General features: G+C 41.3%; 1 protein-coding gene across 1 annotated transcript in view; it reads right to left on the reverse strand.

Moving 5' to 3' along the window:
* Positions 1 to 27,146, reverse strand: part of dock1 (dedicator of cytokinesis 1) — a 742,670-nt gene that overhangs the window by 17,291 nt on the left and 698,233 nt on the right. Inside the window, exons 47-48 of the mRNA XM_060940282.1 lie at positions 9,372 to 9,509; positions 1,020 to 1,165 (exon numbers count right to left, since the gene is read on the reverse strand). Of these exons, the coding sequence (XP_060796265.1) occupies positions 1,020 to 1,165; positions 9,372 to 9,509 (284 nt within the window). The remainder of the gene's footprint in view (positions 1 to 1,019; positions 1,166 to 9,371; positions 9,510 to 27,146) is intronic.

Raw genomic sequence — 27,146 nt, forward strand, 5'->3', positions numbered from 1 at the left:
TTGTATAAATAGGGGACTACATAGGCGGCAAAATGTATTTTTTTCCTGCCATGGAAGTGCACTTGTATACCGAGGAGGAAGCCATTTGCATTACAGCTGTGAATGAGGATTCAAAATAGCATTAATTTTACATCATGGATAGCGATTACGACAGTGTTCACAGCGAAAGCAAGTTTTACGACCCTGAGGAAGAAGAAATAAAAGAAAACATTTCAGGAGAAAGTTAAAAACCTGTAACTTGCTAACGGCAAGCAAAAACATGGCTGAATCCTGAATGACTCCTATTTGTATAAATAGGGGACTACATAGGCGGCAAAATGTAGTTTTTTTCCTGCCATGGAAGTGCACTTGTATACTGAGGAGGAAGCCATTTGCATTACAGCCGTGAATGAGGATTCAAAATGGCGGCTCGGCTCGGTTTTCCCTTTCGGGCGCTCTCGTTTTCTGTTAGAATTTGGTAAAGTAAATAATATATTTATTTTTTCTTTACCAAATTCTAACAGAAAACGAGAGCGCCCGAAAGGGAAAACCGAGCCGAGCCGCCATTTTGCTTAAGGTCAGTCCGTATGGTGAAATACCGTGACCTCGGCCCAGAGGGCCTCGCTCAGTACTTTCAAGACCTCAGTCATGGTATTTCACAATACGGACCTCCCAGCTGGTAAATAACATATATGTATTTATCTTGTTATTTTATCAGTGAGTCATTTTATTGAGGGATGTTTCTGTTCTCATGTAAAACTGAATGCTGTTCAACCTGAAAGAATGTCCGAGCGATCCATATTAGTCCAGGTGTTCAGAAACAAATCAATGAATGTCTAAACTTTCAAGTCCAGGTCTACTTATGAAGCAGAAGGGTTTTACTACATTTATTATTCGGAGTCATTGCAAAATATTCTTTCCTACATGGCTAATGTTGGTGTGAGCTGCAAATGCTGTTCCGATTCTCTTCTGATATGAAGATATGGATAATGTTATTGAGTGGTGTGGTGTGGTGTGGTGCTTGTGCATGCATGCTGTACCCATCAGATCCTGGTCTTGAGGGTGAGTTGTCTGATGATAACGAGGTGACCGATGCGACAGACAGCGGTCTCTGAGACGAGGGCATGGTGAAGGAGCGCACCATTGAGCGCGGACGTGCGCCACGACGCTCATCGGCCACCGGGGGCTGAAACACACACACACCAAATTTTTATGTTTAATACTTTAAATGAGTTTAAAATGGATGTTTGAGCTTTACAAGCTACTACAGCATGCAGTGCATACAGAAGTTCCACATAAATCAAACTGTACACTGTTTAACTATGAGCATCAAAAGTAAATTAAATAACTAGAACTGTGAGTAAACTCACTATAGAAACCCCCTCGCTTACGAGCCTGTCATCGTATATTGCCATAAGGGAATAAGTTGAATTATCTCCCTTTTGAAGACATCAGATTGGGAATATTTTCCTTCATGCACATCTCCAGGTGGTATACTGTAACTGTGTAAAGTTTCATCAAAATCCATAAAACTGTTTATGAGGAGCTGTGCTTACAAGACACATGGACAGACGGATGGACGGACAGGGTGATTCCTATGTACCCCCCCCCCCCCCCCAAAAAAAAAAAAATTTGTTTGCGGGGGTATAATAAAACACAAAGGATAAAACAAAGATGAACTAGGTAAAGTAAAAGAAGAGATAAAAATATGAATGGACTGAACTCGGGTGGGTTTCCCAAAAGCATTGTAGCACAAAGATCATTGTTAAATGGTAGAGCAAGCATCACAATAAACACACTCACTCATAGTTAAAGCATATACGCAGAGCCATGGCCTCACTTTTGTTTATAAATGCCTTGAGACCTCAAGAATGGCGCAGGAATAGTTTTAAGCGTTAACAATAAATCTAATATAGTAATTTTTAAGATTAAAGTGATTCATATAGGTAGCGGTCTGAGTGAATGACCTTGACGTCCGTAACGTCACAGCAGGAAGTCTATCGGTCTCATCACCATTTCCGCTATACTAAAACACAGAGCTGACTGCAACTCTGATCCTCCATTTTGAGCTAATTTATCACCATGCCACGTAGATGTGCCAGCAACACGACAGAAGGTGGATTTACGTTGCATTCATGGCCCAAGAATGTTCAAACTGCAAAGATTTGGACGCGTTTTGCGAGAAGTTCATGGGCACATTGGACGGCTATAAAGTAGTCTCTCCTCTGCTCTGCACATTTTACTGAAGACTCGTACGAGACCTCTGATCTGTTGGAGTGTTGGCTGGATTGAAAGAGGGTGCAGGACCAACAATTAAATAAAACTACAAGAAAAGGAAAGCATTTATTTTATTTATTTTTTTAAAAGGAAAGTAAGTTCAGTTGCACCAGTTCTCCTGGAGTGTGAGCTGAGGGTTGTTGGTAAAACCTGGGACGGAACATATCGCTCGGGCAGTGACCTCCCCGCGGTTGTTGCTAAAACCGGTGACGTCCCGTTCCGTCCCGGGTTTTAGTAATTGCCTGAACCGAGCAGTAATGGCGGAGTACTCAGTAATGGAGAAAATGGAGAATGAGTGGAGCAGCCATCTGATTTCTAAACTGGATATCGCTGCCATCTCGCCCTTATGTGGAAGAAGCAAATGAACGGAGAACTGAATGAACAACTGAAAGTCAGATTGTAAGACGGGTAAGCTCCGACTCTCATTTGGATATAAAACAACAAAAACAACACTTCTTGTTTACCTGCATTTAGATTAATTGCGGTCGATTTTAACTCTCAAAAATATATATTTTTTATTCCCATTTATGCAGCATACAAGAGTCAAGGGTGGAGGATACTATCCACTCAGAAATTTATTTAAAAATAAAGGTTCTGCGTATCTCCTTTAAGATGCTCTTAGCGTTAAGAGGCTTTTGGAAAACCCACCCCTGAACTCTATTGATAAATTGTTCACTCAGGGAGACTGTGTGAGCGCGTGCGAGTTCACCCTGCTTGCCCTTTATACAGTTTGAGCCCATGTTTACATTAGACCGTATCAGCGGATCATCAGATTAATGTTTTTAAAACGATTAGTGTGCACACAGCAACACCAATACACGATTTGCGTGCACACAGCAATACCAATACACGGATACGCTCGGCTCCGCAGGCATCCTGCGCTCCAAATCACTCCGCCCTGAACAGCGAGTGCCCTCTGGAGGGTGCGCACTCCGGCCCTGCGCAGCTCACAGAGCACGCGAGTAAAGTGAACAAGCTGTGTTTTCGGGACTGAGCCGCTGTGTGTGTGATCCCAGCGCACATCACCTACCACTTGCAAGTGGAAGGATGGCAAGCCTAAAGACAATCATAACTACACAATGGGCAGTATTTGCATCAGTATTTGCAGTATTTTCATACTTTTATACTCTTTAATGAAAGGTGATACAAGGCGGAAGTCCGCGCCGTTTTTCAGCAGTCGCGTCACATGACCAACGACAGCGAATCAGGAAGGTGGATGTCACAGTGACGTTGTCCAATGAGACGCCAGCTAGAGCTCAGCACAGCGTATCCGCGTATTCTCAATGTTTACACAGCACCGGACCAGACACGATCTGGATTGAATACGTGGACGCTGGCGGATTCCCGTTTCCCGGCGTTTCCAGGCGGTTTAATGTAAACGGACAGTGCATCCGCGAAGAAAACGAGACAGATACGGTCTAATGTAAACGTAGCCTGAGACTCAACAGGACTTTTTACCAACTGTCGCAAAAGGTGAGTCAAACTGTTCATGCATGACTGCCCACAACCAGCAAGACACAGGACACACGTGTCTCCCTCTATCTCACACACACACACATACGCTGCCCTTGAAGCGACCGGTTAGTGCACATCCATTACATCCAGGCTCCACACGAGCCACCGTTGGAGTGAGAGTTGACTGACCAGCAGCACTGTGAGCCTCAGAACTGATGATCAATACCTGCTGGGAGCCATCACTAATCCTCTCCTCTCAGCTCCTTAATTGCCCCTCTTTCTCTCTTAATCTGTCTTGTTCTCAGTTTCTCCTGTTATTAATGGTGCAGCATTAGGCGACTCAGCAGGCGTGTCTGTGGAGGAGGGGAGTTAGGGGACAAAACACATTGCAGGACTAAGGGATAGTTAGAGGGGGGAAAAAAAAACCGGACTATCTAATGCTGTGTTCACAGTTATACCGGTACGAAAGTGGTATAACTGTATCGATACAAAGTATACCGGTACAGTTTAGTGCATCTTTCCACACTAGCGAGAAATGTTTGCGGTTTTCTTTCACGGTAGTTGAAATGCGTGTGCGCGAAATGTTTCCGTGGTTACCGAGTAACTTCCTTCCGAGAATATGGCGGATGAAACAACGTGTGTGTGCTTTTTGTTGTCAATGTACAGTCTGTATTTCTGGTGGTCATTTATTCAGTCGAATCGTATAAAACGCGCGAGGCAGTTGAGAAAGAAACAAAGAAAACGAATCTCCGTTCTTCACTATTTTATTCAGCGAAGACATCGATTGAGGCGTGTGACTTTGCGCATGCACATTATATTTGTATCGATACAGAACCGCTTCATCTGTCCACACTACAGCGAAGCGCTACAGTACCGATACTGTACCGGTACGAAACCCATACATTTGTAGGTTTCGTACCGATACAGTTATACCGCTACAGTACCGGTATAGTTGCTAGTGTGGACAGGTGTTGCGGTACGAAAGTAGTTTCATATCGGTACAAAATCCCTAGTGTGGACAGGGCATAAGTTGAGTCAGTAGACATTGGTCAGGGAGTTTTATCATTTTTCTATCTTCCAGAGTGAACGAATGTCTAGTTGAACATCTGTCAAAGACAAAACAAAACAAAGGACCAAGCCACATTTACACAGTGTGCCTAATTACCGAGCCAGTCAGCTATGTTAACATGTCAGCTATTTGAACAGCTGCTTGTGCTGGTATTTGTCCTGATATGATAGTCTGCTCATTTTTCTCATGCAAAAATGATAATTTCACTGAACTTGCAACCTCCAACTAGCAAAGATTTACAGCGAAGTCCCAGCTCTACAATAAAGACTTAAATGAACACTAATTATACACTTGGGTGAAAAAGTGATGCATATTTTCTTTTAAAGTATGAGCACTGCTTCTTGGAATCTTTAGCCTCCAATCTGGTCCAGTATAAGGATTTGTTTTCCAAGTAAATAAAATCACTGTGGATTAAGACCATCTGCTAAATGCCATAAATATGACTGTAAATTCAAATCCAGTCAAAGTGGGAGTTCTAGTCTTATGTCCCTGGGTGTATTTTGGCTCTCTGTGTCTCTCCTTCCCTCACTCGCAGCATTTACATGCAGCCTAACAATCCATAAATAACCCAACTGAGAGCTCAACTGGGAGCGTATACACTTCAATCAGAATAGATTAAACCAGCTGAGGCCAATCTGAATGAAATTTCTCTCTGATTGAGTGAGGCGGGTAATCCTTTCAATAATCAATTACATTGAACAATAGCCATGTTTGTATCGGATTACTTTCCATATACGAATCTGTGCATGCATATGAGGCACAACGAGTTCCTTCTGCAATAAAATGTTCGTGTAAGAAAACAGAATGAATGTTTTAAGCCAATGAACGTACATAAACGTACAGGGTTTTTAAAAAAATTGATATCATTTCAAAATCTAATAACTTTGCCAGTTCTCGTTCAACTGACCTCAAATTTTAACAGCATGTGTGGAAAAAGGTCAAAATTTTATCTCATCTCATTATCCCTAGCCACTTTATCCTGTTTTACAGGGTCGCAGGCGAGCTGGAGCCTATCCCAGCTGACTACGGGCGAAAGGCGGGGTACACCCTGGACAAGTCGCCAGGTCATCACAGGGCTGACACATAGACACAGACAAACATTCACACTCACATTCACACCTACGCTCAATTAAAGCTGTGTTCACATATATACCGGTACGAAAGTGGTATAACTGTATCGATACAAAGTATACGGGTACAGTTTAGTGCATCTGTCCACACTAGCGAGAAATGTTTGCGGTTTTCTTTCACGGAAGTTGAAATGCGCGTGCGCGAAATGTTTCTGTGGTTACCGAGTAACTTCCTTCCGAGAATATGGCGGATGAAACAACGTGTGTGTGCTTTTTGTTGTCAATGTACAGTCTGTATTTCTGGTGCTCATTTATTCAGTCGAATCATATAAAATGTGCGAGGCAGTTGAGAAAGAAACAAAGAAAACGAATCTCCGTTCTTCACTATTTTATTCAGCGAAGACATCGATTGAGGTGTGTGACTTTGCGCATGCGCATTATATTTGTATCGATACAGAACCACTTCATCTGTCCACACTACAGCGAAGCGCTACAGTACCGATACTGTACCGGTACGAAACCCATACATTTGTGGGTTTCGTACCAATTCAGTTATACCGCTACAGTACCGGTATAGTTGCTAGTGTGGACAGGTGTTGCGGACGAAAGTAGTATCGTATCGGTACAAAATCCCTAGTGTGGACAGGGTATAAGAGTCACCAATTAACCTAACCTGCATGTCTTTGGACTGTGGGGGAAACCGGAGCACCCGGAGGAAACCCACGCGGACACGGGGAGAACATGCAAACTCCGCACAGAAAGGCCCTCGCCGGCCACGGGGCTCGAACCTGGACCTTCTTGCTGTGAGGCGACAGCGCTAACCACTACACCACCGTGCCACCGTCAAAATTTTATGTTTAATGTTTTTTGTTTTTATCTTTTTAGGTATAGAAACGCCATTCACGGGAGAAGAAAAGGCGTTTTGTGTGTTAGAGTGCCGTGTCTCAGGCGGCGTGTACATTGGAAATTTGTGAAATCGTTCATGGAATCCACGTACCTTTGAATTTCTTCTTCAAATTTTGAGGAATAAATCTTATTTTGCTCAACATTAAGCCTGTTCAGTTTCGCTTGCCCAGACTATGTAGTTTCTGGGATAGTTACATCTCAAGTAATATCAATTTTTTTTAAACACCCTGTATATCTGTTTAAAATAGCTGTGAGGTCAAACGAGCATTTTTAGGCTGAAGCAGGATGATTATTGACCTGAACTGATTAACATTGGTAAAAAAATATGTGCCTGATAACAGCCATTTTCTTTCTCTCTTCTTCTCCCAGATTCAACACAGGCATTGGCAGGCTGGGACTGCCATCACTGCTTTAGAAGAATATAAGATGGAAGGTGCAGGTGACACTGTTGGCAGGTTTGAGCTCATTGCATCAGTCCAAGTTAACAGCTGACACACCAGCTTTAGCTGTATGCTAGTTTGTATTTTGTTGATTTGTAGCTCTGTGCTCTATACTCAGGCTTAAAACTGAGTAAATTATGTGTCTAAGCTTTATGATCCCCTGTATGAGACGAGATGGCACACTATCCGTGTGTCTAATTTTCCATGTAGGTATAGATATCAGACGTCAGATATTTGCACTTTGTAAATGCCAGTATTTGTGCCAATTATATCTGTCTGTAAGCCCGAGGGGTGCCTTTTCTTTCGAGAAGCCTGCCTTTTTTTGTTCTGTTTTTTATTACATACAGAGAAAGTCTTATTTTCTTCTTTTGTTTGAAATAGGTCAGGTAAAATCTCAGTTAATAATGTCATTTTGTTTATTATATCAGCGTTCTTCACGCTATCATGATGCTATTTTCTGAGGCAGCAAGCTTACTTTTCTATATTTCTCAAAACATTTGCATCAAAACGACAAAATTGGAATCTGTTTTCTCTCTTTTAGAATGCAGGCTTGATGGTTTAACATATTTTTGAGAGAAACAGAAAGGGTTGTATTACTACAGTAATAACAACAAGAAGACAGAGTCATCTATATCCCCTGCCCTATATACCAAATATCAAGATATTATTTGTCACATTTTTCACGTTCTGCTGCAGGAAACCAACCCTACCTCTTTACACTGACCTCAGCAGCCCATGGCATAAACCCACCAGACCTTTGGTCCAGGGGAGCTAAAAATTAAAATTTCTCACATTTCTTAGTATCAAAAGGCACATATACATTACTTAATCAACACATATACCAACTTTCAAGACCAAACCGCTCATAGTTTTCAAGTTCTGCTCCGGAAACAAAACCGACCCCTAAGACTAACCTGAGAGACTAAAGGCCTCTGCATGCTCTTGCGACAAGGCTTTCGCAGATAGCTTTTCGCAGACAGTTGTAATTTATCGTTGAGCGGGGAGTAATAGGCATGCGCGATGTTATTCACTGCCACAACGCAAGGGGGCGCGAAGTCGCTAGGAGTAGTTGGTGGGTGTGGTTAGTGGAGTGTTTATCCTCCGGTTACTTATAATGACTAGAACTGGAGTCGTATAGGTGTACGTACTTCCTCACTTCCTCGATCAACCGCTCTTCGTGCTGCTCCATCTTCGCTTGTGTTTTTAAAAATGGCGGTAGCGAAAACAAACCAAACTGGGAAAGTAGGGAAGCGGACGTGTGTGTACAGCGGATGTAGAGTGGACCAATCAGAGCCCTCTTGTCTGCGACGCTGTCTGCGAGGCTTCTGCGGTGGTCACAATTTTTGGGAGGCGCGCACAGAGCGTCTGCGAAGGTGGGGGGGCTACGCAGACACTGTCTGCGACGCTATCTGCGAGGACTGGGTTGTCAGCATAAATTGGCCATAAGTCTGAAATTGTTTCCATGGAAACATGAAAAATTCTCAAATTTCTTAGTATGAATACATCACCTTGTTACCATGTATACCAAGTTTCAAATCCGTATCATGAATAGCTTTGGATATATGCTCTGGAAACGAACATTGCTCTTAGAAACTAAGTCAAAATCTATTTATGTAAAAATTTGAAAAATACTTTTTTTCAAAAATCCAAAATAGCAAAAGGCACCATGTCACATGTTGCTTGATATGTATACAAAGTTTAATGAAGAGATCTTCAGTAGTTTAAAAATATGGCTGTTTCAAACGAAGTTTGGCGGGGGATAATCAATGACTTCGGTCAATGCACATAAATCTTAGAAGATTTAACACCATGTGGTTACCTCAAAAAAAAAAAAAACATCTCCATATCACACATGAGGAACAATGTTGGATTTGGGTCACTCTTACCTGCAGCATGACTGTAGTAGCGGTCATGTGGTCTGAGCTAACTGAATTATTACATTTATATTTAGATTCCTGAGAATGTGAGAGAGCTCACTGCAAATTCTAGAAGGACCTTGAAATGACCTTGAATATATTTAAATGTTGAGATAACATTTGCATATATGAAGTAATAGGGACTCATTCAGTACGACTCCTATTAATCATAACCAAGCATATACTGATGGCAGTTTTTAAAGCAGGGCTGGAGATAAACTCTTATTCAGTTTTTGTTTCGTTTCGGTTCAGTTCTTACCAGTGATTTCACACCGTACTGTTTCTCCACCTTCTCCTTTAACTGTTTGAAGCATGCCTCCAGACGCTCATGGAATGGTCGCAGGGCCTCGGTCACCTTCTCACCATGAATACGCACACCTTCTGCTAGGTACGGGATCTGAAATGGAGCACACAAAACAGGAGTTTTAAGTTTTACATACTGGTCAACAACACTCTGTGGCTATATACAACATCGATTCCAGTGACAGCCATTTTAAAATGATGATGATGCCCTTTATTGTCACTAGTCACACGTACCAGCGAAATTAGCCGTCAACCTGTCCGTACATATACAACATACAATTGACATAGGGTAGACAGGACAGGAAGACAGGGATAAAGATAAAAAGGAAACACAACATGAGGAGAGATAAGGAAAAAAAAGAACACCCCCCCCACTATGCTCCTGTCAGGAATACAGTGTGGGAACATTTAAAAAACCTTTGCACAAAGCACACAACAACACAAGTACACTTTAAACACGGGACTTGAGGGGGGGAATCAGGGGTAAGGGGTAAGGGGTGGGGCGGGGGGGGGGGGGGGGGGGGTAATCCAGCGCAAGCAAGCAGTCGTCCGCTCCTGCAGCCATGAAGGTGCTGGTCACGCACCCGCTTGTCACACTGGGGGTAAAAATGGCGACCGCGGAGAGTTAGAGAAGGAATGTGAGGAATGCGAGAGTGTCTCCCGGCAGTGACCTTCAGGGGGAAATGTTGCCTCAGCAACGGCCTGAACCAAGGCCGGTGCTGTCTCAGGGCGCCGAATGTCGATAAGATATGAAATGTTTGGTCTTTCCAGACGCAGTCTTTGCACGTCCACACCGCTCGTCCATACCTGTCCATTCTATTCAAATTGATCTCCGAAAAACGTATTCCTTGCAAAGCTGAAAGCTGCTCCGAGATAACAACCATTTTGTGGTTAAAGTTCTGAATGTCCACAGTCTGAGTGCCAACAGCTTTGCCCACCACGCCAATCATATCGGGCAGCTTTGTGGGGCTTTGAACAGCTGTCACCATTGTCTGATTTCCTCGATATACCAGGGCAATGCCTAATCCAAAAATGTGCGAAATAGTTCTGATGTTACTAAGTAAATAAGTACTGTAATAAGCAAATAAATATTGAAAGAAACTGCATTTCTATAAACAGTTTTATAAAAACTGTATACCTATTATAGCTTTTTTTAAATGTTCATAGTTCAGGTTTTAAATGTTCATTTCTGTTTTCTGTCCTGATTAAACTGTGGTTCTAAGGAAAAATTTTAATATGTAATAAGCAAATAAATATTGAAAGAAACTGCATTTCTATAAACAGTTTTATAAAAACTGTATACCTATTATAGCTTTTTTAAATGTTCATAGTTCAGGTTTTAAATGTTCATTTCTGTTTTCTGTCCTGATTAAACTGTGGTTCTAAGGAAAAATTTTAATATGAATAATACCCCAATTTCAATTCAGTTTTATTTGTAAGCCACTTTTAACAACCGACATTGTCACAAAGCAGCTTTACAGAAATCCAGTTTATACTTAGATCCTGATAAACAAACCAGAGGTGACAGTGTCTTGGAAAAACTCCATGTGAAGACAAGAGGAAGAAACATTGAAAGGCACCAGACTCAAAAGGGAACCCATCCTCTTCTAGGTGACAGACTCCCTTATACTCTAAATCATTTCCGCATTCTTGATGCCAGCAGTCTGTCTGCCATTTTGGTGAAATAGTCTTTTTAGCCAAAACAATTACCGAGTCCTTTGGTGTTTGTTATTCGGTTAACACATATAAACGTGAGGATGGTAAAAGAAAGCACTTCTTGAAGTTTATTTAGTGGACAGCTGAAGGAAGCACATTTCAGCTTTGGATCGAGACAGCCGAGATGCTTCACAGGTAAGGATCTGTCCATCACGTCATGCAAGATATGCATCTTGTGTGGCTCGGTATCACTGGTCCAAACACTTTCCTCTCAGATCGGATTGATTTTTCAGGGGTTTGTCAGTCCTAGATCTGTAGTTCGGTGTTGGATTTCCTTTTTTTTTTTTAATAGGATGCATTCAGAGAGGAAAATGTAAAGAAGCATGTAATTCTCCTTTCGTCCAGTCCTGTGTTCAAGTGCAGTGATGTGTTAATTTCACTGAGGTGTTCTGGACTAACATTTTACCACACACCATGTATAAACCAGACCAACACTGAATCCTGCTTTATCACATCCCTGTAAGTACTGGATGTGTCTCCTGTGTTGTGTTTTAGATTCTGACACACAAAACAGGCAGAGCAATCCGACACAGTGTGAATGTTTATTTGGAAGACAGATTGCAGGGCAGTGTGTATTACTATGGATTTAGCACAAAGCTTCATCCAGGAGCATCAATCAAACACAACATATCCCATTTTCTGCTGATTTTGAAGGCAATGGGTTCTCACCTGAACAGACTATGCAATTTCACAAACAATATATATAAATAAACACACAGAAAATGCTTTTTTTCTGCTCACCATGGTTGTGAAGAGTGATTATATGAGTTATTATATCCTTCCTGGCAGCTCGAACCAATCTGGCAATTTTCCTCTGACGTGTCTCATCAACAAAGCGTTTCCACCCACAGAACTGTCGCTCACTCAATGTTTTTTTGCTTCTCGCACCATTCTGTGTAAACTCTAGAGTGTGTTGTGTGTGAAAACCCCAGGAGATCAGCAGTTTCTGAAATACTCAAACCAGTCCAAACTCAAACCAATGAGGTACTGAGTAGGTGATCAAAGTCCCTACCATGCCAGGATATAGTCCCAGGCAGTCTCCTGTCCCAGTACTATCCAGTTCTTTGAGGTGCATGGGTGTGGCACCGATCTCCATTTCTAAAGCTAGGGTTACAGTAGGGGGCTAGTCCTCTGATAACCGCCAGAGTTTGACTCCCTACTCGCATCTGTATTGCAGCGTGCCTTGCCAGAGGTACCATTTTTATGATGGTCTTTGGTATGACCCGATTGTGAGTAGAACTCGTGATCTCCCAGCCGAGAGGCAAACATGCTAACCACTAGGCCAACTCGCGGTCTGATTAGGTGATTACCCAAACCAAATCTGATTTAACGAGGAAAAGTATAAAAACCACTGCTGTGGTCATCACTATTCTCTTGCACTAGGACCAGTTTGGATGGCAAAAACAGTTCTATTTGTACCTTAAATTTAACTGGAATACAAAAATATCTATTCATCATGCCAAAAAAGTTAAAAAGAAAAGTTTTGAGTAAGAAAAAGAAGGGTTCAATTCTGGCTTTACTGTTAGAGGGATACAGTGAGCGACAGGTTCCTTCCATCCTCAAAATTTCAAAGAAGGCAGTTCATCAGAACACGGTCAAGCGGCAGACACTGGGGACAACAAAGTTACAGACTGGCAGAGGGTGAAAACGACTCTCCACTGACCGGGATGATCAACCCCTTTGACTGTCACTCAAACACCGTGGGATGACATCAAGTGACCAACAAAAAGAATGGCAAATGGCAGCTGGGGTTCAGTGCACAGCAAGGGACAGTTTGAAACAGACTCCTCCGGGCGGGGTTGAAGTCATGCAAAGCTAGAAAAAAAGCCCTTCATCAATGAGAAGCAAAGAAGAGCCAGGCTGAGGATTGCTAAAGACCATAAGGATTGGACCACAGAAGACTGGAGTAAGTAAATTTTCTCTGAGGAGTCCAATTTTCAGCTTTTCCCATCACCTGGTCATTTAATGGTTAGACGGAAACCTGGAGAGGCTTACAAACCACAGTGTCTCACACCCATTGTGAAATTTGGTGGAGGGTCGGTGATGATCTGGGGGTGCTTCAGCAAGGCTGGAATGGGGCAGATTTTTGTTTGTGAAGGACACATGAATCAAGCCATGTACAAGGTTATCCTGGAAGAAAACTTGCTTCCTTCTGCTCTGACAATGTTCCCTAACTCTGAGGATTGGGTTTTCCAGCAGGACAATGCTCCATGCCACACAACCAGGTCCATCAAGGTGTGGATGGAGGAGCACAAGATCATGGCCAGCCCCATCTCCATACCTGAACCCCACTGAAAACCTCTGGAATGTGATCAAGAGGAAGATGGATGGTCACAAACCATCAAACAAACCTAAGCTGACTGAATTTTTGCACCCGGAGGGGCATAAAGTCACCCAAGAGAAACGTGAAAGACTGGTGGAGAGCCTGCCAAGATGCATGAAAGCTGTGATTAAATGTCAGGGTTATTCCACCAAATATCGATTTATGAACTCATCCTCAGTTCAAACATTAATATTGTGTTTTTTAAAAACTAAATATGATCTTGATTTCTATGCATTATTCAAGGTCTGAAAGGTCGCTATCTTTTTTGTTATTTTGGCCAGTCGTCATTTTCTGCAATTAAATTCTCTAAGTGTCAATATATTTCTGTAGAATTTGGGGGAAATGTTGTCAGTAGTTTATGGAATGAAACAAAAATGTTTATGTTCCTCAATCACATACCAATAAATAGTAAAACCAGAGAAACTTATCATTTTACAATGGTCTGTTAATTTTTTCCAGAGCTGTATATATAAATAAAGAAATAGTCCTGCATACTTCTAAATGTTGTTTATTACAACTCTTTGCAAAAACTCATTTCCTTCAAACCTAAAACCAAGAGGAATTGAGATTTTTGGCAAATATAAAGTCCAAGCCACATTACTGAGAGATATGAGACAGAAAATGCAAACGTCTGTCACTAGGAGCTGACGCAATGCTGAGCAATCAGCTGCCTGATCACGTCTGAACACAGAGCCTGACTCACTTTAGACATAATTATATGTGTTATCCACAGCCAAGCATCAAACACCAAGTCAAGGGTGTTTCTTGTTGCTTGATAATTTCTAAAACTAGTCAGTAAGTGAGGTTGCTTACAAAACACCCTGGCTTAAATGGTGGGAAAATCATGGATTTTTAGGTCCATTCAGGCTTTTTTTTTGTTGTTTTAGTGCAGTTTGAACTGCAGATCAATTTTAAAATTCTATTCCAGTTATCGGACCCTCTTCGTTTTCCTCTACTCTATTATAGACTGGCATTGAAGCCAGACTGTGTTCCTGCCTCATACCAGTGATCCCTGGACAGACTTCTTGTACACCTAGACCCTGACCTGGATAGATCACCTGCTGAAGATGGAAGAATGAATAAATACTCCTTTTCTGGCCTGTTTTCTATTCCTCCATTCAACCTTCAGTAGCTCTAGTATTAGCATTAGTTCAACACACACTCCTATGTGGGCTGCAATTTAATGCATTTATTTGTCAATAACAGTACCAGTTACAAGTTTGGACACACCTCCGAATTCAATGTTTTTTTCTTTATTTTTATTAATTAAAAGACACTTCATGTCTTAAAGTGATGATGGATGTTGTTTCTCTTTACCTAGTTGAGCGGTTCTTGACATAATATAGTTTACTACAGTTGTAGAACAGGGCTATTTACTGTATTTTTATTATTTACTGTTTGATCTCAAACACATTAAAGGAGAACTGAAGGCACATTTTTTATTATCAAAATTCTATTTATCTCATTTTATTAAATATAGGAATGCATTTTTGATCGCTATTTTGTCACTGCTGTAGAAAGTTATGAGTGTTTGAAATATGCTCTGTAATATATCAGTCCATATGTCAAAGCCATGGCCGTAAATGAGATTTGTTGAGACCTGTGCGAGACATCATAGGACGGAAGTAAAACGTACAGCGGAAATCAAAGTGACCAACATCTGCCAACGTTGTCAAAAGACGCGCGCGCGCCCTCTTTCGAATGCCTATGAATGAGTAGATGTGTCTAAACCTTTGAATGGTACCGAACAAAAACAATAATGCGTAGGTGAGATAATCACACCCTGAGAGGTTTATGTAGTATTTAAGGCAGAGATTCTCAGTTCAAGGAAGAGTCTATCATTTTTTTCTACACTAAGCTCTATCAGTCGGCCTCGAAGAAATTCTGGCAAACCGTCCGGCGCCTCAGGAGGGGGAAGCAGTACTCTGCCAACACTGTTTACAGTGCGGGTGGGGAGCTGTTGACCTCGACTGGGGACATTGTCGGGCGGTGGAAGGAATACTTTGAGGTTCTCCTCAATCCCTGTCATGTCTTCCATTGAGGAGACTGAGGCTGATGACTCAGAGGTGGACTCGTCCATTACCCAAGCCGAAGTCACTGAGGTGGTTTGCAAGCTCCTCGGTGGCAAGGCACCGGGGGTGGATGAGATCCACCCTGAGTATCTCAAGTCTCTGGATGTTGTGGGGCTGTCTTGGTTGACACGCCTCTGCAACATCGCGTGGCGGTCGGGGACAGTGCCTCTGGAGTGGCAGACTGGGGTGGTGGTGGTCCCTCTTTTTAAGAAAGGGGACCGGAGAGTGTGCTCCAATTATAGGGGAATCACACTTCTCAGCCTCCTGGGGAAGGTTTACTCCAGGGTACTGGAGAGGAGAATTCGACCAATAGTCGAACCTCGGATCTAGGAGGAACAATGCGGTTTATGTCCTGGTCGCGGAACACTGGACCAGCTCTATACCCTTCATAGGGTGCTCGAGGGTTCATGGGAGTTTGCCCAACCAGTCCACATGTGCTTTGTGGATCTGGAGAAGGCATTCGACCGTGTCCCCCGTGGTATTCTGTGGGGGGTGCTTCGGGAGTATGGGGTTCGGGGCTCTTTGCTAAGGGCTGTCCGGTCCCTGTACGAACGGAGCAGGAGTCTGGTTCGCATTGCCGGCAGTAAGTCAGACCTGTTCCCAGTGCATGTTGGACTCCGGCAGGGCTGCCCTTTGTCACCAGTTCTGTTCATAATTTTTATGGACAGAATTTCTAGGCGCAGCCAGGGGCCGGAAGGAATCCTGTTTGGGAACCACAGGATTTCATCTCTGCTTTATGCGGATGATGTTGTCCTGTTGGCTTCTTCAAACCAGGACCTTCAGCATGCACTGGGGCGGTTTCCAGTCGAGTGTGAAGTGGCTGGGATGAGAATCAGCACCTCCAAGTCCGAGGCCATGGTTCTCGACCGGAAAAGGGTGGCTTGCCCTCTCCAGGTTGGTGGAGAAGTCCTGCCTCAAGTGGAAGCGTTTAAGTATCTCGGGATCTTGTTCACGAGTGAGGGAAGGATGGAGCGTGAGATCGACAGGCGGATCGGTGCAGCCTCCGCAGTGATGCGGTCTCTTTACCGGTCCGTCATGGTGAAGGAGGAGCTGAGCCAAAAGGCGAAGCTCTCAATTTACCGGTCGATCTACGTTCCGACTCTCACCTATGGTCATGAGCTTTGGGTAATGACCGAAAGAACAAGATCGCGGATACAAGCGGCCGAAATGAGTTTCCTTCGCAGGGTGGCTGGGCGCTCCCTTAGAGATAGGGTGAGAAGCACAGTCACTCGGGAGGAGCTTGGAGTAGAGCCGCTGCTCCTCCACATCGAGAGGAATCAGCTGAGGTGGCTCGGGCATCTTTTTCAGATGCCTCCTGGACGCCTCCCTGGGGAGGTGTTCCAGGCATGTCCCCCTGGGAAGAGGCCCCGGGGAAGACCCAGGACACACTGGAGGGACTATGTCTCTCGGCTGGCCTGGGAACGCCTCGGTGTTCTTCCTGAGGAGCTGGCCGAGGTGTCTGGGGAAAGGGAAGTTTGGGCTTCCATGCTTAGACTGCTGCCTCCGCGACCCGGTCCTGGATAAAGAGGAAGAAGACGAGACGAGACTAAGCTCTACATATGGCATCTGTAACATGTTTCTGCAGCATCGTTCATCAGGTCTACCTGTACTAAGAAATGAACAGAAATCTGTGTAAATTTCTTCAGGTAACGGTATTTATTAACTACACTAAATCTGTATATTTCATCCTTCAAGAGATCTCAAGAATGACTATCAGGTACCTGTGATTAAAAAGTTGACTGAAACTATTAAAGAACCACTTAAATAGAACTTGCTCTCATGTCTAGTCTCATCCTAAGACCTGTTCTGCTTTCGCACAATGGTTTGTGTTACATTGTCATGGGATGAAAGTATCTGACGGTAATGCATCTTTTTTATTTTTCAAGAATTATTATTGTCGCATTTTACAAATTGCTCCTGTCATTTCGCCAGTTTGTTTACCTTCTTCATCTTTAAGCACTGGAATTTGTTGAATTTTTTTTTTTAAACTGGTTCAAAAGCTCAAAGAAGTTTGACAATTACAGAACTGAAATGTCCAAGGAAGAATTAAATAAATGTCTAAAGCTATTCTATACCTCATCACGACAGCAAGACGGCACTTTCGACAAACAAATAAACAAACAAAACAACAACAACACTGCAGTCAATTCGTGCAGCCATCGATAGGTTTTTAAGAAGTCCGCCTAAGCGTAAATGATTTTGTCGGACGCTTTGTATAAAGTTTTTATTTATCGAATTTGCAAAAAATAAAAATGCTCTGTTTCTCAAAATCTAGTGAATGTGGACATAATAAAACAAATAATTATTCCACTCAATCTCGTCGTATGGCTTATGTACGACTCGATTTCATGGAATAACTTAAATGTCTGCCCATAGATGTCCATTATTAAACATTTATTCGGTTCTTTTCTCACCACACCCTAATATTTCAATCTTATTAGTAGTGACTGTGCAGGTTGAAAAATGTTGGATTATTCCGTTAAACCTGTAACACCTCCAAAACCCTTTTATTTCAATCTGTTTTAATGTGCAGCATTAAAATACCAAATGAATGTACATGGTGGTTTGAGATTTCCTTTACAAATGCTATAAGTATAGGAAAGTACAGATTTTGAATGCTTTCAAAAACATATTTAAGTGGTAAATAGATGCCTGTTCAAGCATTTCCACATTCAAAAGGCATTGCAGTGCAGCTTCAGGATTAGCTTGGCTCTTAACCCAGAAATGCTGAACGCATGCAAATAAAGAGAAACCTGATCCTGTACAAGCACCCGCCTTTTAATATTCTTGTTGAAAAGGACCAACCTTACAGAATCACTTTCATACAGGGAAATGGAGTGAGTGTGGAGTCTTTGAATATAGTCACTTCGGAGCTGCTCTGAAATACTGAATGTTAACCAATTACGCTACTTTAAAAGGAAATAGTAAAAGATCAGCAATCAATGGGCAAGACTAAGAGCATGTCTCCATTTATTCTGAACCTGATTAAACATGTACTTTCTTTCTGAAATGAGATATCGAGGCATGGGTTGTGTACTTCCTTGTTTCTTTTTCGCTCACTTTTGAGGCTTTGTGAATTAGAGCCATCAACTGTCAACACATTTTACAGCCAATATGTCAAATCTATTCATGCAACATCGCAACATGTGAATTTTGACAAAGCTCTTGAAGAAACAGTGTTTCCACACTGACATTTACTGGAGCTTTGTCAATCACACAATGGATTTGGGTTTCAAGCAGCTTATCACCTGCTTTTTTCCTTTACCACACTATTGGATTTGACTGGTAATAACTTATAATTCATCCTGCATGACCAACTTCTCCATGTTCTGAATTTCTCCAATTTCCAGACATTTCTCATTTTCTTCTTTTCTGGTGACTTCAGGCTTAACTCCTCTCATAGCTTTACTGTGTGGATGTTTTAAATCAGCCACTTCCAGAGGTGTGAATATAGTTATAAATAGAAAAAAAAGACAACAAATTATCACACAAACCTCGAGTGCATGTGTATGGAAGGGAAAGCTCCAGGTGAACAGCATAAATGATTCCTACAGGCGCACGTGAATGAAATTCACAAATCAAACTTCAATCAGGTGCGCTCCAAAACTAATATTTGTGTCCTGCATCTTTTCCCTTTCTGGGATTGGGCTTTTCGAAGGAGCAAGTGTTATTCATATCTGATGTGGCACGGAGTCGACATGTCACAGGATGAATATTAAGACGACGTCATTCTCTTTTCCTGAAAAATGCATTAGCATCTTTTTACACATGAGCCTGCTGATAATTTCCTGGAAAATTGTACCAAGTGGCGCTTCAGATGATTGCCAGGTCAATTTTCTCAAGTTTGTGACTCTGGCTCATGTTCACCCCCAAACCTTTCCTATTTATTATCTCTGAATTAACGTGTGGAATGAGCTCCAGTCTGAAAAGGGGGTATATATCCCAATGAGCAGCAAGCTAGAGTATCTTATTTTGAGCACCATACACATACAGGGGGCTGCAAAAGTAGGTATACAGTAATGAAAAACAAAACGCTCGCACAAAACGTTAGTATTAAATGAAACCTAGCACCATTATTATAATACTGGTAATACTGGAATAATCCTTACTACATACCTACTTTTGCAGCCCCCTGTATAACCAAATAGCACTAAATCTGATTAAACCTTTTTTTTTAATTGTTTTACCATGTCATACTCCTAACCCATATATACAGAGGTGCTTGAAAGTTTGTGAACCCTTTAGAATTTTCTACATTTCTGCATAAATATGACCTAAAACATCATCAGATTTTCACACAAGTCTTAAAGTAGATAAAGAGAACCCAGTTAAACAAATGAGGCAAAAATATTATACTTGATTATTTATTTATTGAGGAAAATGATCTAATATTACACATCTGTGAGTGACAAAAGTATGTGAACCTTTGCTTTCAGTATCTGGTGTGACCCCCTTGTGCAGCAATAACTGCAACTAAACGTTTGCGGTAACTGTTGATCAGTCCTGCACACCGGCTTGGAGGAATTTTAGCCCGTTCCTCTGTACAGAACAGCTTCAACTCTGGGATGTTGGTGGGTTTCCTCACATGAACTGCTCGCTTCAGGTCCTTCCACAACATTTCCATTGGATTAAGGTCAGGACTTTGACTTGGCCATTCCAAAACATTCACTTTATTCTTCTTTAACCATTCTTTGGTAGAACGACTTGTGTGCTTAGGGTCGTTGTCTTGCTGCATGACCCACCTTCTCTAGAGATTCAGTTCATGGACAGATGTCCTGACATTTTCCTTTAGAATTCGCTGGTATAATTCAGAATTCATTGTTCCATCAATGATGGCAAGCCGTCCTGGCCCAGATGCAGCAAAACAGGCTCAAACCATGATACTACCACCACCATGTTTCACAGATGGAATAAGGTTCTTACGGTGGAATGCAGTGTTTTCCTTTCTCCAAACATAGCACTTCTCATTTAAACCAAAAAGTTCTATTTTGGTCTCATCCATCCACAAAACATTTTTCCAATAGCCTTCTGGCTTGTCCATGTGATCTTTAGCAAACTGCAGATGAGCAGCAATGTTCTTTTTGGAGAGCAGTGGCTTTCTCCTTGCAACCCTGCCATGCACACCATTGTTGTTCAGTGTTCTCCTGATGGTGGACTCATGAACATTAGCCAATGTGAGAGAGGCCTTCAGTTACTTAGAAGTTACCCTGGGGTCCTTTGTGACGAAGAAACCTTTATTCGTCACATGCACACTTCAAGCACAGTGAAATTCATCCTCTGCATTTAACCCATCTGAAGCAGTGAACACATGCACACACTCAGAGCAGTGGGCAGCCAGACCAAAGTGTCCTTGCTCAAGGGCACCTCAGCCCAAGGCCACCCCACATCAACCTAACTGCATGTCCTTGGATTGTGGGCGAAACCGGAGCACCCGGAGGAAACCCACGCAGACACCTCGCCGGCCGCTGGGTTTGAACCCGGAACCTTCTTGCTGTGAGGCGACTGTGCTAACGACTACACCACCGTGCCACCCATAGACCTCGCCGACTATTACAACGCCTTGCTCTTGGAGTGATCTTTGTTGGTCAACCACTCCTGGGGAGGGTAACAGTGGTCTTGAATTTCCTCCATTTGTACACAATCTGTCTGACTGTGGATTGGTGGAGTCCAAACTGTTTAGAGATGGTTTTATAACCTTTTCCAGCCTGATGAGCATCAACAACGCTTTTTCTGAAGTCCTCAGAAATCTTTGTTCGTGCCATGATACACTTCCACAAACATGTTGTGAAGATCAGACTTTGATAGATCCCTGTTCTTTAAATAAAACAGGGTGCCCACTCACACCTGATTGTCATCCCATTGATTGAAAACACCTGACTCTAATTTCACCTTCAAATTAACTGCTAATCCTAGAGGTACACATACTTTTGCCACTCACAGATATGTAATATTGGATCATTTTCCTCAATAAATAAATGACCAAGTATAATATTTTTGTCTCATTTGTTTAACTGGGTTCTCTTTATCTACTTTTAGGACTTGTCTGAAAATCTAATCATGTTTTAGGCCATATTTATGCAGAAATATAGAAAATTCTAAAGGTTTCACAAACTTTCAAGCACCACTGTACTTAGGAAAATGAGTCCTTTTGCTCATCTATGAACCATAGATCGCTGCCCATGCAGTTTCTCTCAAAACCTCAGTTTCTGTTTGAGTCACTCTCGAATGCCTGCCACATCACAAAATGGCTTCTACATGTTATTTTCCTTGCACGTCTATAAAGGCAGCGGGTACTTCAGCAGCTATTATACAGTGAGGAGGGTCATTAGTTGAGGGTAAGTGTGTATGACATGCACCCTAGAGCAGATAACAACCTGCACAAGGGGAGAGCTCACAAAATCGATCGTATGCACAGCACAGAGCAAGCTCAAGAGACAAAAGGGAGAATGTTTAGAAAGCAGGTAAAATTGTGAATTATTATAGATCAGATGTGGATGAATCATAAATTCATTAAGTCTGAGGTAAGTGAATGCTATAATGTACTTGGTCAGTCCCCGAAAACACAATTAACGAGCCTAAAATACTGGTAGCTAACGTATTTTTCGGACTATAAGTCGCACTTTTTTTCATGGTTCGGCTAGCCATGCGACTTATACTCCGGTGCGACGTATATATGTTTGTTTTTTTTTTCACCGCGGAATAACTGGAGCTGATGCTGAGTCTGACAACAGCCACGCAGAAGAAGAGGAAACGGCGCTTCGTCTGCCGCTGGAGTTGGCAGAGTTGTTCAGAAGCGACACCGAGGATGAGGAATTCAATGGATTTGCTGATTTGGAGTGAAATCATCAGCTTGATAAACTTGATTGACCTGTGTTTTATTATTAATGATAGGCCTATAGTTATTTAAATAAGTTATGTAATGATTTTAGGCAGTGCTTAATTTGTGAAGTGGGAGGTCCCGGAATGCAGGAGGTGGGTGGGTCCGGCAACTCAAAAAAAAAAAAAAGGTGGGGGGTGGTTTACTATAACTTTACGCGCACGCGCTTATTGTGTGTGTAAAAAAAAAAAAAATATCAGACATTATGATCTTAGAAAACGCTTTAGTGACGAACAGTTACAGACAGTAATATGTCGTGATATGTTATAAAATATTATTTTTATTAGGCTATATATTAAATTATATATTAAATTTATCTTCTAAAATAACAGACTACTCATATCACAACCGGTTTATTTCACCATTGGAGATCAGATCACACAAGACATGAGTTAAATGACTCTTTTTAAGGATTTAAGTAGGGGATTTAAAAGCGGTTGTTGTTTTTTTTTCACTAGACGGTTGTCTTTGGAGATGATATACCTATAGCCTACTTGACCTCTGATTTAATGAAATAAAATTCGACAAAAATGAAGAATGACTCTCCTCGATGATGACTACAGCTTTAATAACACAGATGAAAGAGCCATGGGGCGATAATAAGCCCTACCGGTAAAAATAATCTAAAAGCAAACTGATTAATGCATCAGTAATAGGCTACTAATATTAGTTATAATAATAATAATATAGGCTATTAGTAATAACGATAGTGATAGTATTAAAGATAGTAGTAGATATTTAAAATAATCAGACGAGGCTACTTACAGGGCAAAGGGCGCGTTATCACTGCTCAGCTGTTCGTTTATTAAATAAACAATGCAGTCGCGCAGTAACCACGCGCCGCTTATCAGATACAATCACAGATTCTATGGATAGAATAACCCTTCAAAAAAGTGCGACTTATAGTCCGGTGCGACGTATATATGTTTTTTTCGTCTTCATAATGCATTTTTTGGCTGATGCGACTTAAACTCCGGAGCGACGTATAGTCCGGAAAATACGGTAGTCAAGTTAATGATCAGGGTCATTGCATTTGGCACAAGGAATGTGACTGCGTATACGGGTCCGTCTCAGAAACCGGTCGCTCATTTGGGACATTATGGTCAAAAAATAAATTTTCTAATTTTACTATTTTTTTTTTGCATTTACCTAACTCTCAATGTTTCTTTTGTCATGTTTAATAAGAATAAAGATAGTATCTTGCTTTATCTGGCCTCCACTGTGGAAGTTTTTTTTTATTACAATTCAAATGCTTTTGTAAAATTGATTTCCATATAAAATAACTACATCATGAAGAATTAAAGCCCCTCCTTCACAGACGAGTGAAAATATTGAATAAATTTCCTCTTTTTGATTGCTTGGGTTAAAAATGCCAAGTTATGATGACAGAATTGATTATTCACTTAAATATGAATAATATGATACATTTTGGGTATTTGATATGGCGAAATAGGACACGATGGAAAAATCAAGAACACACCGGAAAGATGAGAATAATGGCGGTGGTAAAAGAACAGCGACTGTACCGGCTGAAGGTCGCGCGGGTCTCTGCTGCGGCGCGCGAGCAACGGGACATCACTACCGCACCGGACGGAGCGCGAGGCAAAATGACTGGCCATAGATTCTATCAAAAGTTCGATCTAAATTGACCATGGTTGCAAAGTATTGGCCAAAAATACGCAAACACTACGAAATATGAAAGTAAGATGAAAAAGAAACATTCTATTGCCTTATACTGCAAGACTAAAACAAAATAAAACTGTCAAAACTCACCGTTTCAGTGATAACATCCGAACAGATCACTCGCGTAACAGAAAGACCGCAAATGGAAGCACGATCAACTTCTAACTGCTGGAGTGGAAAATTCCATTCTACACATGCAAATTGTTAATGTGTGTCCTTCCCCGCACACAAATAACACGCTACGGTAAAAAATAGACCACGACTCATTTTATAGCTCAGAAATTCATACAAGACCAGCTACCATCGTAACATTCTGTAAGAAACATATTCTATACCTAACTTTCAGCTTTCATTTTAAAAAACAAAATCGCAGATTTATAACTAAATGTTTATATGGCGTGGTGATTTTAAGTTACTACTTTTGGTGAGGTAGTGACCTCGACCCTGAGGCTTTCCGTTTAGATCAAAACACACGATCGTATTGGTTTTGGGTTTGCGGAAAACGGAGTTACAACGGTGATGAAATATTTTGCATGATGTTTTATTACGGTTATGATTATTCTGTGAGCGCACCAATCCTTAGGTGTATAAAGTTACAATTTAAAATACAATTAGTGATAACTGTAGACTTTTCAGTGGACTACAACCTTTTTAAGGGAATGCGATGTAGTCAACCGTTTATCATGTCCCAGATCAAGCTGCCATTTTTCCACAAATTTGCAGAATTTCTGCCAAATTCTGAATAGAGTATTCACATCAAAGATTTAGTTTTATCTGTATTATTTCTTTCATCATTTTATTTCAAATTAAAACCAACACCACCATTCAAAACCATATAGTTTATTGACTGTGAGTATATTAATGGGGTACCCCCACAGTACCCAGTTTCTGAGACAGACCTATATATTATTTTATTCTATCCACATTCACTGGATATGAGCAATCACTCACTCTGATTGGCTATTCTATGACTAGGCTATCAGCTCATATACCGTGAGTAGAGAAAAACAAAATGGTGGCTTTGTTATCAGTGTTTAAAAGAAACAGAAATAACAAAGAATATATAACCCCCCATTCCACACTTCAGCACAGTCGGTGGTGATAATGCACCTTTAAGTTGGTTTGCCAGCCGACAAAAAACCCTAAAGAAGAAGAAGAAGAAAATAATGGTGGAGCTTGGTTTTAAGTCTTTGAAGATGTTTCACCTCTCATCCAAGAGGCTTCTTCAGTTCACTTCATCAGCTTGTCTGACCAGCTGGTGCGAGTACCCAGGTATTTAATCTCTGTGGAGTCGTTACCAAGGCCACTGATGTCATAATAAGTGAACTGAAGAAGCCTCTTGGATGAGAGGTGAAACGTCTTCAAAGACTTAAAACCAAGTCCAGTTGCATTTAATTCAGTTTTCTTGAGGTTACTATGACCTGGATGGATGAGAATATTCACAGACAAAATGGCGGCGCGTGTTGCTGAACCAACCGAGAACGAAATAAATAACTCTACTCGAAAACAAAACCCCAAAAATTATCATCAAGTATTGAAAAGAAACAGAAATAGCGAAAAGAATATAGTTTTTTCCCCCTTAATATCTCCTGTTCCACACTCCAGCCCAGTTGGTGGCGGTAATGCACCTTTAAGTTGGTTTGCCAGCCACAAAAAAAGCCCTAACAAAGAAGAAGAAAACCCCAAAAAATATTTAAAAAAGCAACAAAATATGGAATAAATGTATTTGATGTGAAGAACGTATCTTTTCTTATTTTTCAAGAATTATTATTATAGCATTTTTTCACAAATTGCTGCCGTGATTTCGCCAGTTTGTTTACATTCTAAGCAGAAATGATTTTGTCAGATGTTTTGCATAAAGCTTTTATTGATCAAATTTGCAAAAAATAAAAATGCTCTGTTTTTCAAAATCCAGTGAATGCGGATAGAATAAAACAAACTGTGGGTGGTAGAAATGGGCAACTGGACTTGCTTGAAGATTCTTGAAGTTTCAAGAATCTTCAAGCAAGTCCAGTTGCCCATTTCTACCACCCACAGTTTACTATGACCTGAATGATTGAGAATCTTCACAGACATGTAGAATAAAACAGTTATTCCACTCAATCTCGTCGTACATGGCTTATAGCCGACATGGTGCTACGTGCCTCGTCGGCTATCAGCCCGTGTACGACTCGATTTTGTGGAATAACTGTTAAACGTATTCTGGATGATGAGTGTACGTCAAGTTATAAAGCATTCCAAACACAGTATACAGGACAACTTCTAATTATCGTAGCCTTTATTTATTTATAGACCTGGGAGGTGGAGCTTTGGTGGATCGTTTCTACTCTTGATTATTAATCAAATTAAGCGCACACACACACACACTTACTTCTGCTGTGCATGAATAAAGTGTTTAACAGTGCAATAGCAAGAAAATTCCCCACTGACACAATCGCCTTCGTCCAACACACAAAAACACCAACACAACAGAATACACGGGGAAAAACAGATGTTTCATTTCAGAAGTTTACTGACAGTGTGACTGCTGCTGTCTCGACTCAGCTCAACACCTGACCGTGCACACACAAAACAATTACCAGAACTCTGAAAACAAGACCGATTGCTGCAATTATATACATTTATAGGTGTAATGAAAAATTGCACAGAAGCATATGCTGCTTTGGCTGAAAATTTGTGTGAACATATGCTGGAGCGTCTTCCAGATACTTTCTTTGTAATTGTGTGTTATGAGCGCTCATGGTATTTTCTTGTGTTTGATACATTATTCGTGCACATTTTACAATTCTACTACAGTCTGCTTTTCCAGCCTCATAACTAAAACAAGCAAAATGACTAAATATTCACAAGGAGTGTGTGGTTGATAATATTTATCTATAGGAAGAGCTGAGATAACACAGAGATACCTAGCTTTGGTAAAGCAGTGAAGTACAGCACGTCTCTAAAGTAAAGCAAAGTACGAAAATGATTATTTTCTAAGATGTTTTTAAGAACTAATTTATTGCCTTTTTTTTTTGTAAACCAACCTGTTCAGTTGCTGAGATGCAGACTGCAAAACAT

The sequence above is a fragment of the Neoarius graeffei genome, chromosome 14 (assembly GCF_027579695.1).
Source record: "Neoarius graeffei isolate fNeoGra1 chromosome 14, fNeoGra1.pri, whole genome shotgun sequence".
Classification (NCBI taxonomy): domain Eukaryota; kingdom Metazoa; phylum Chordata; class Actinopteri; order Siluriformes; family Ariidae; genus Neoarius; species Neoarius graeffei.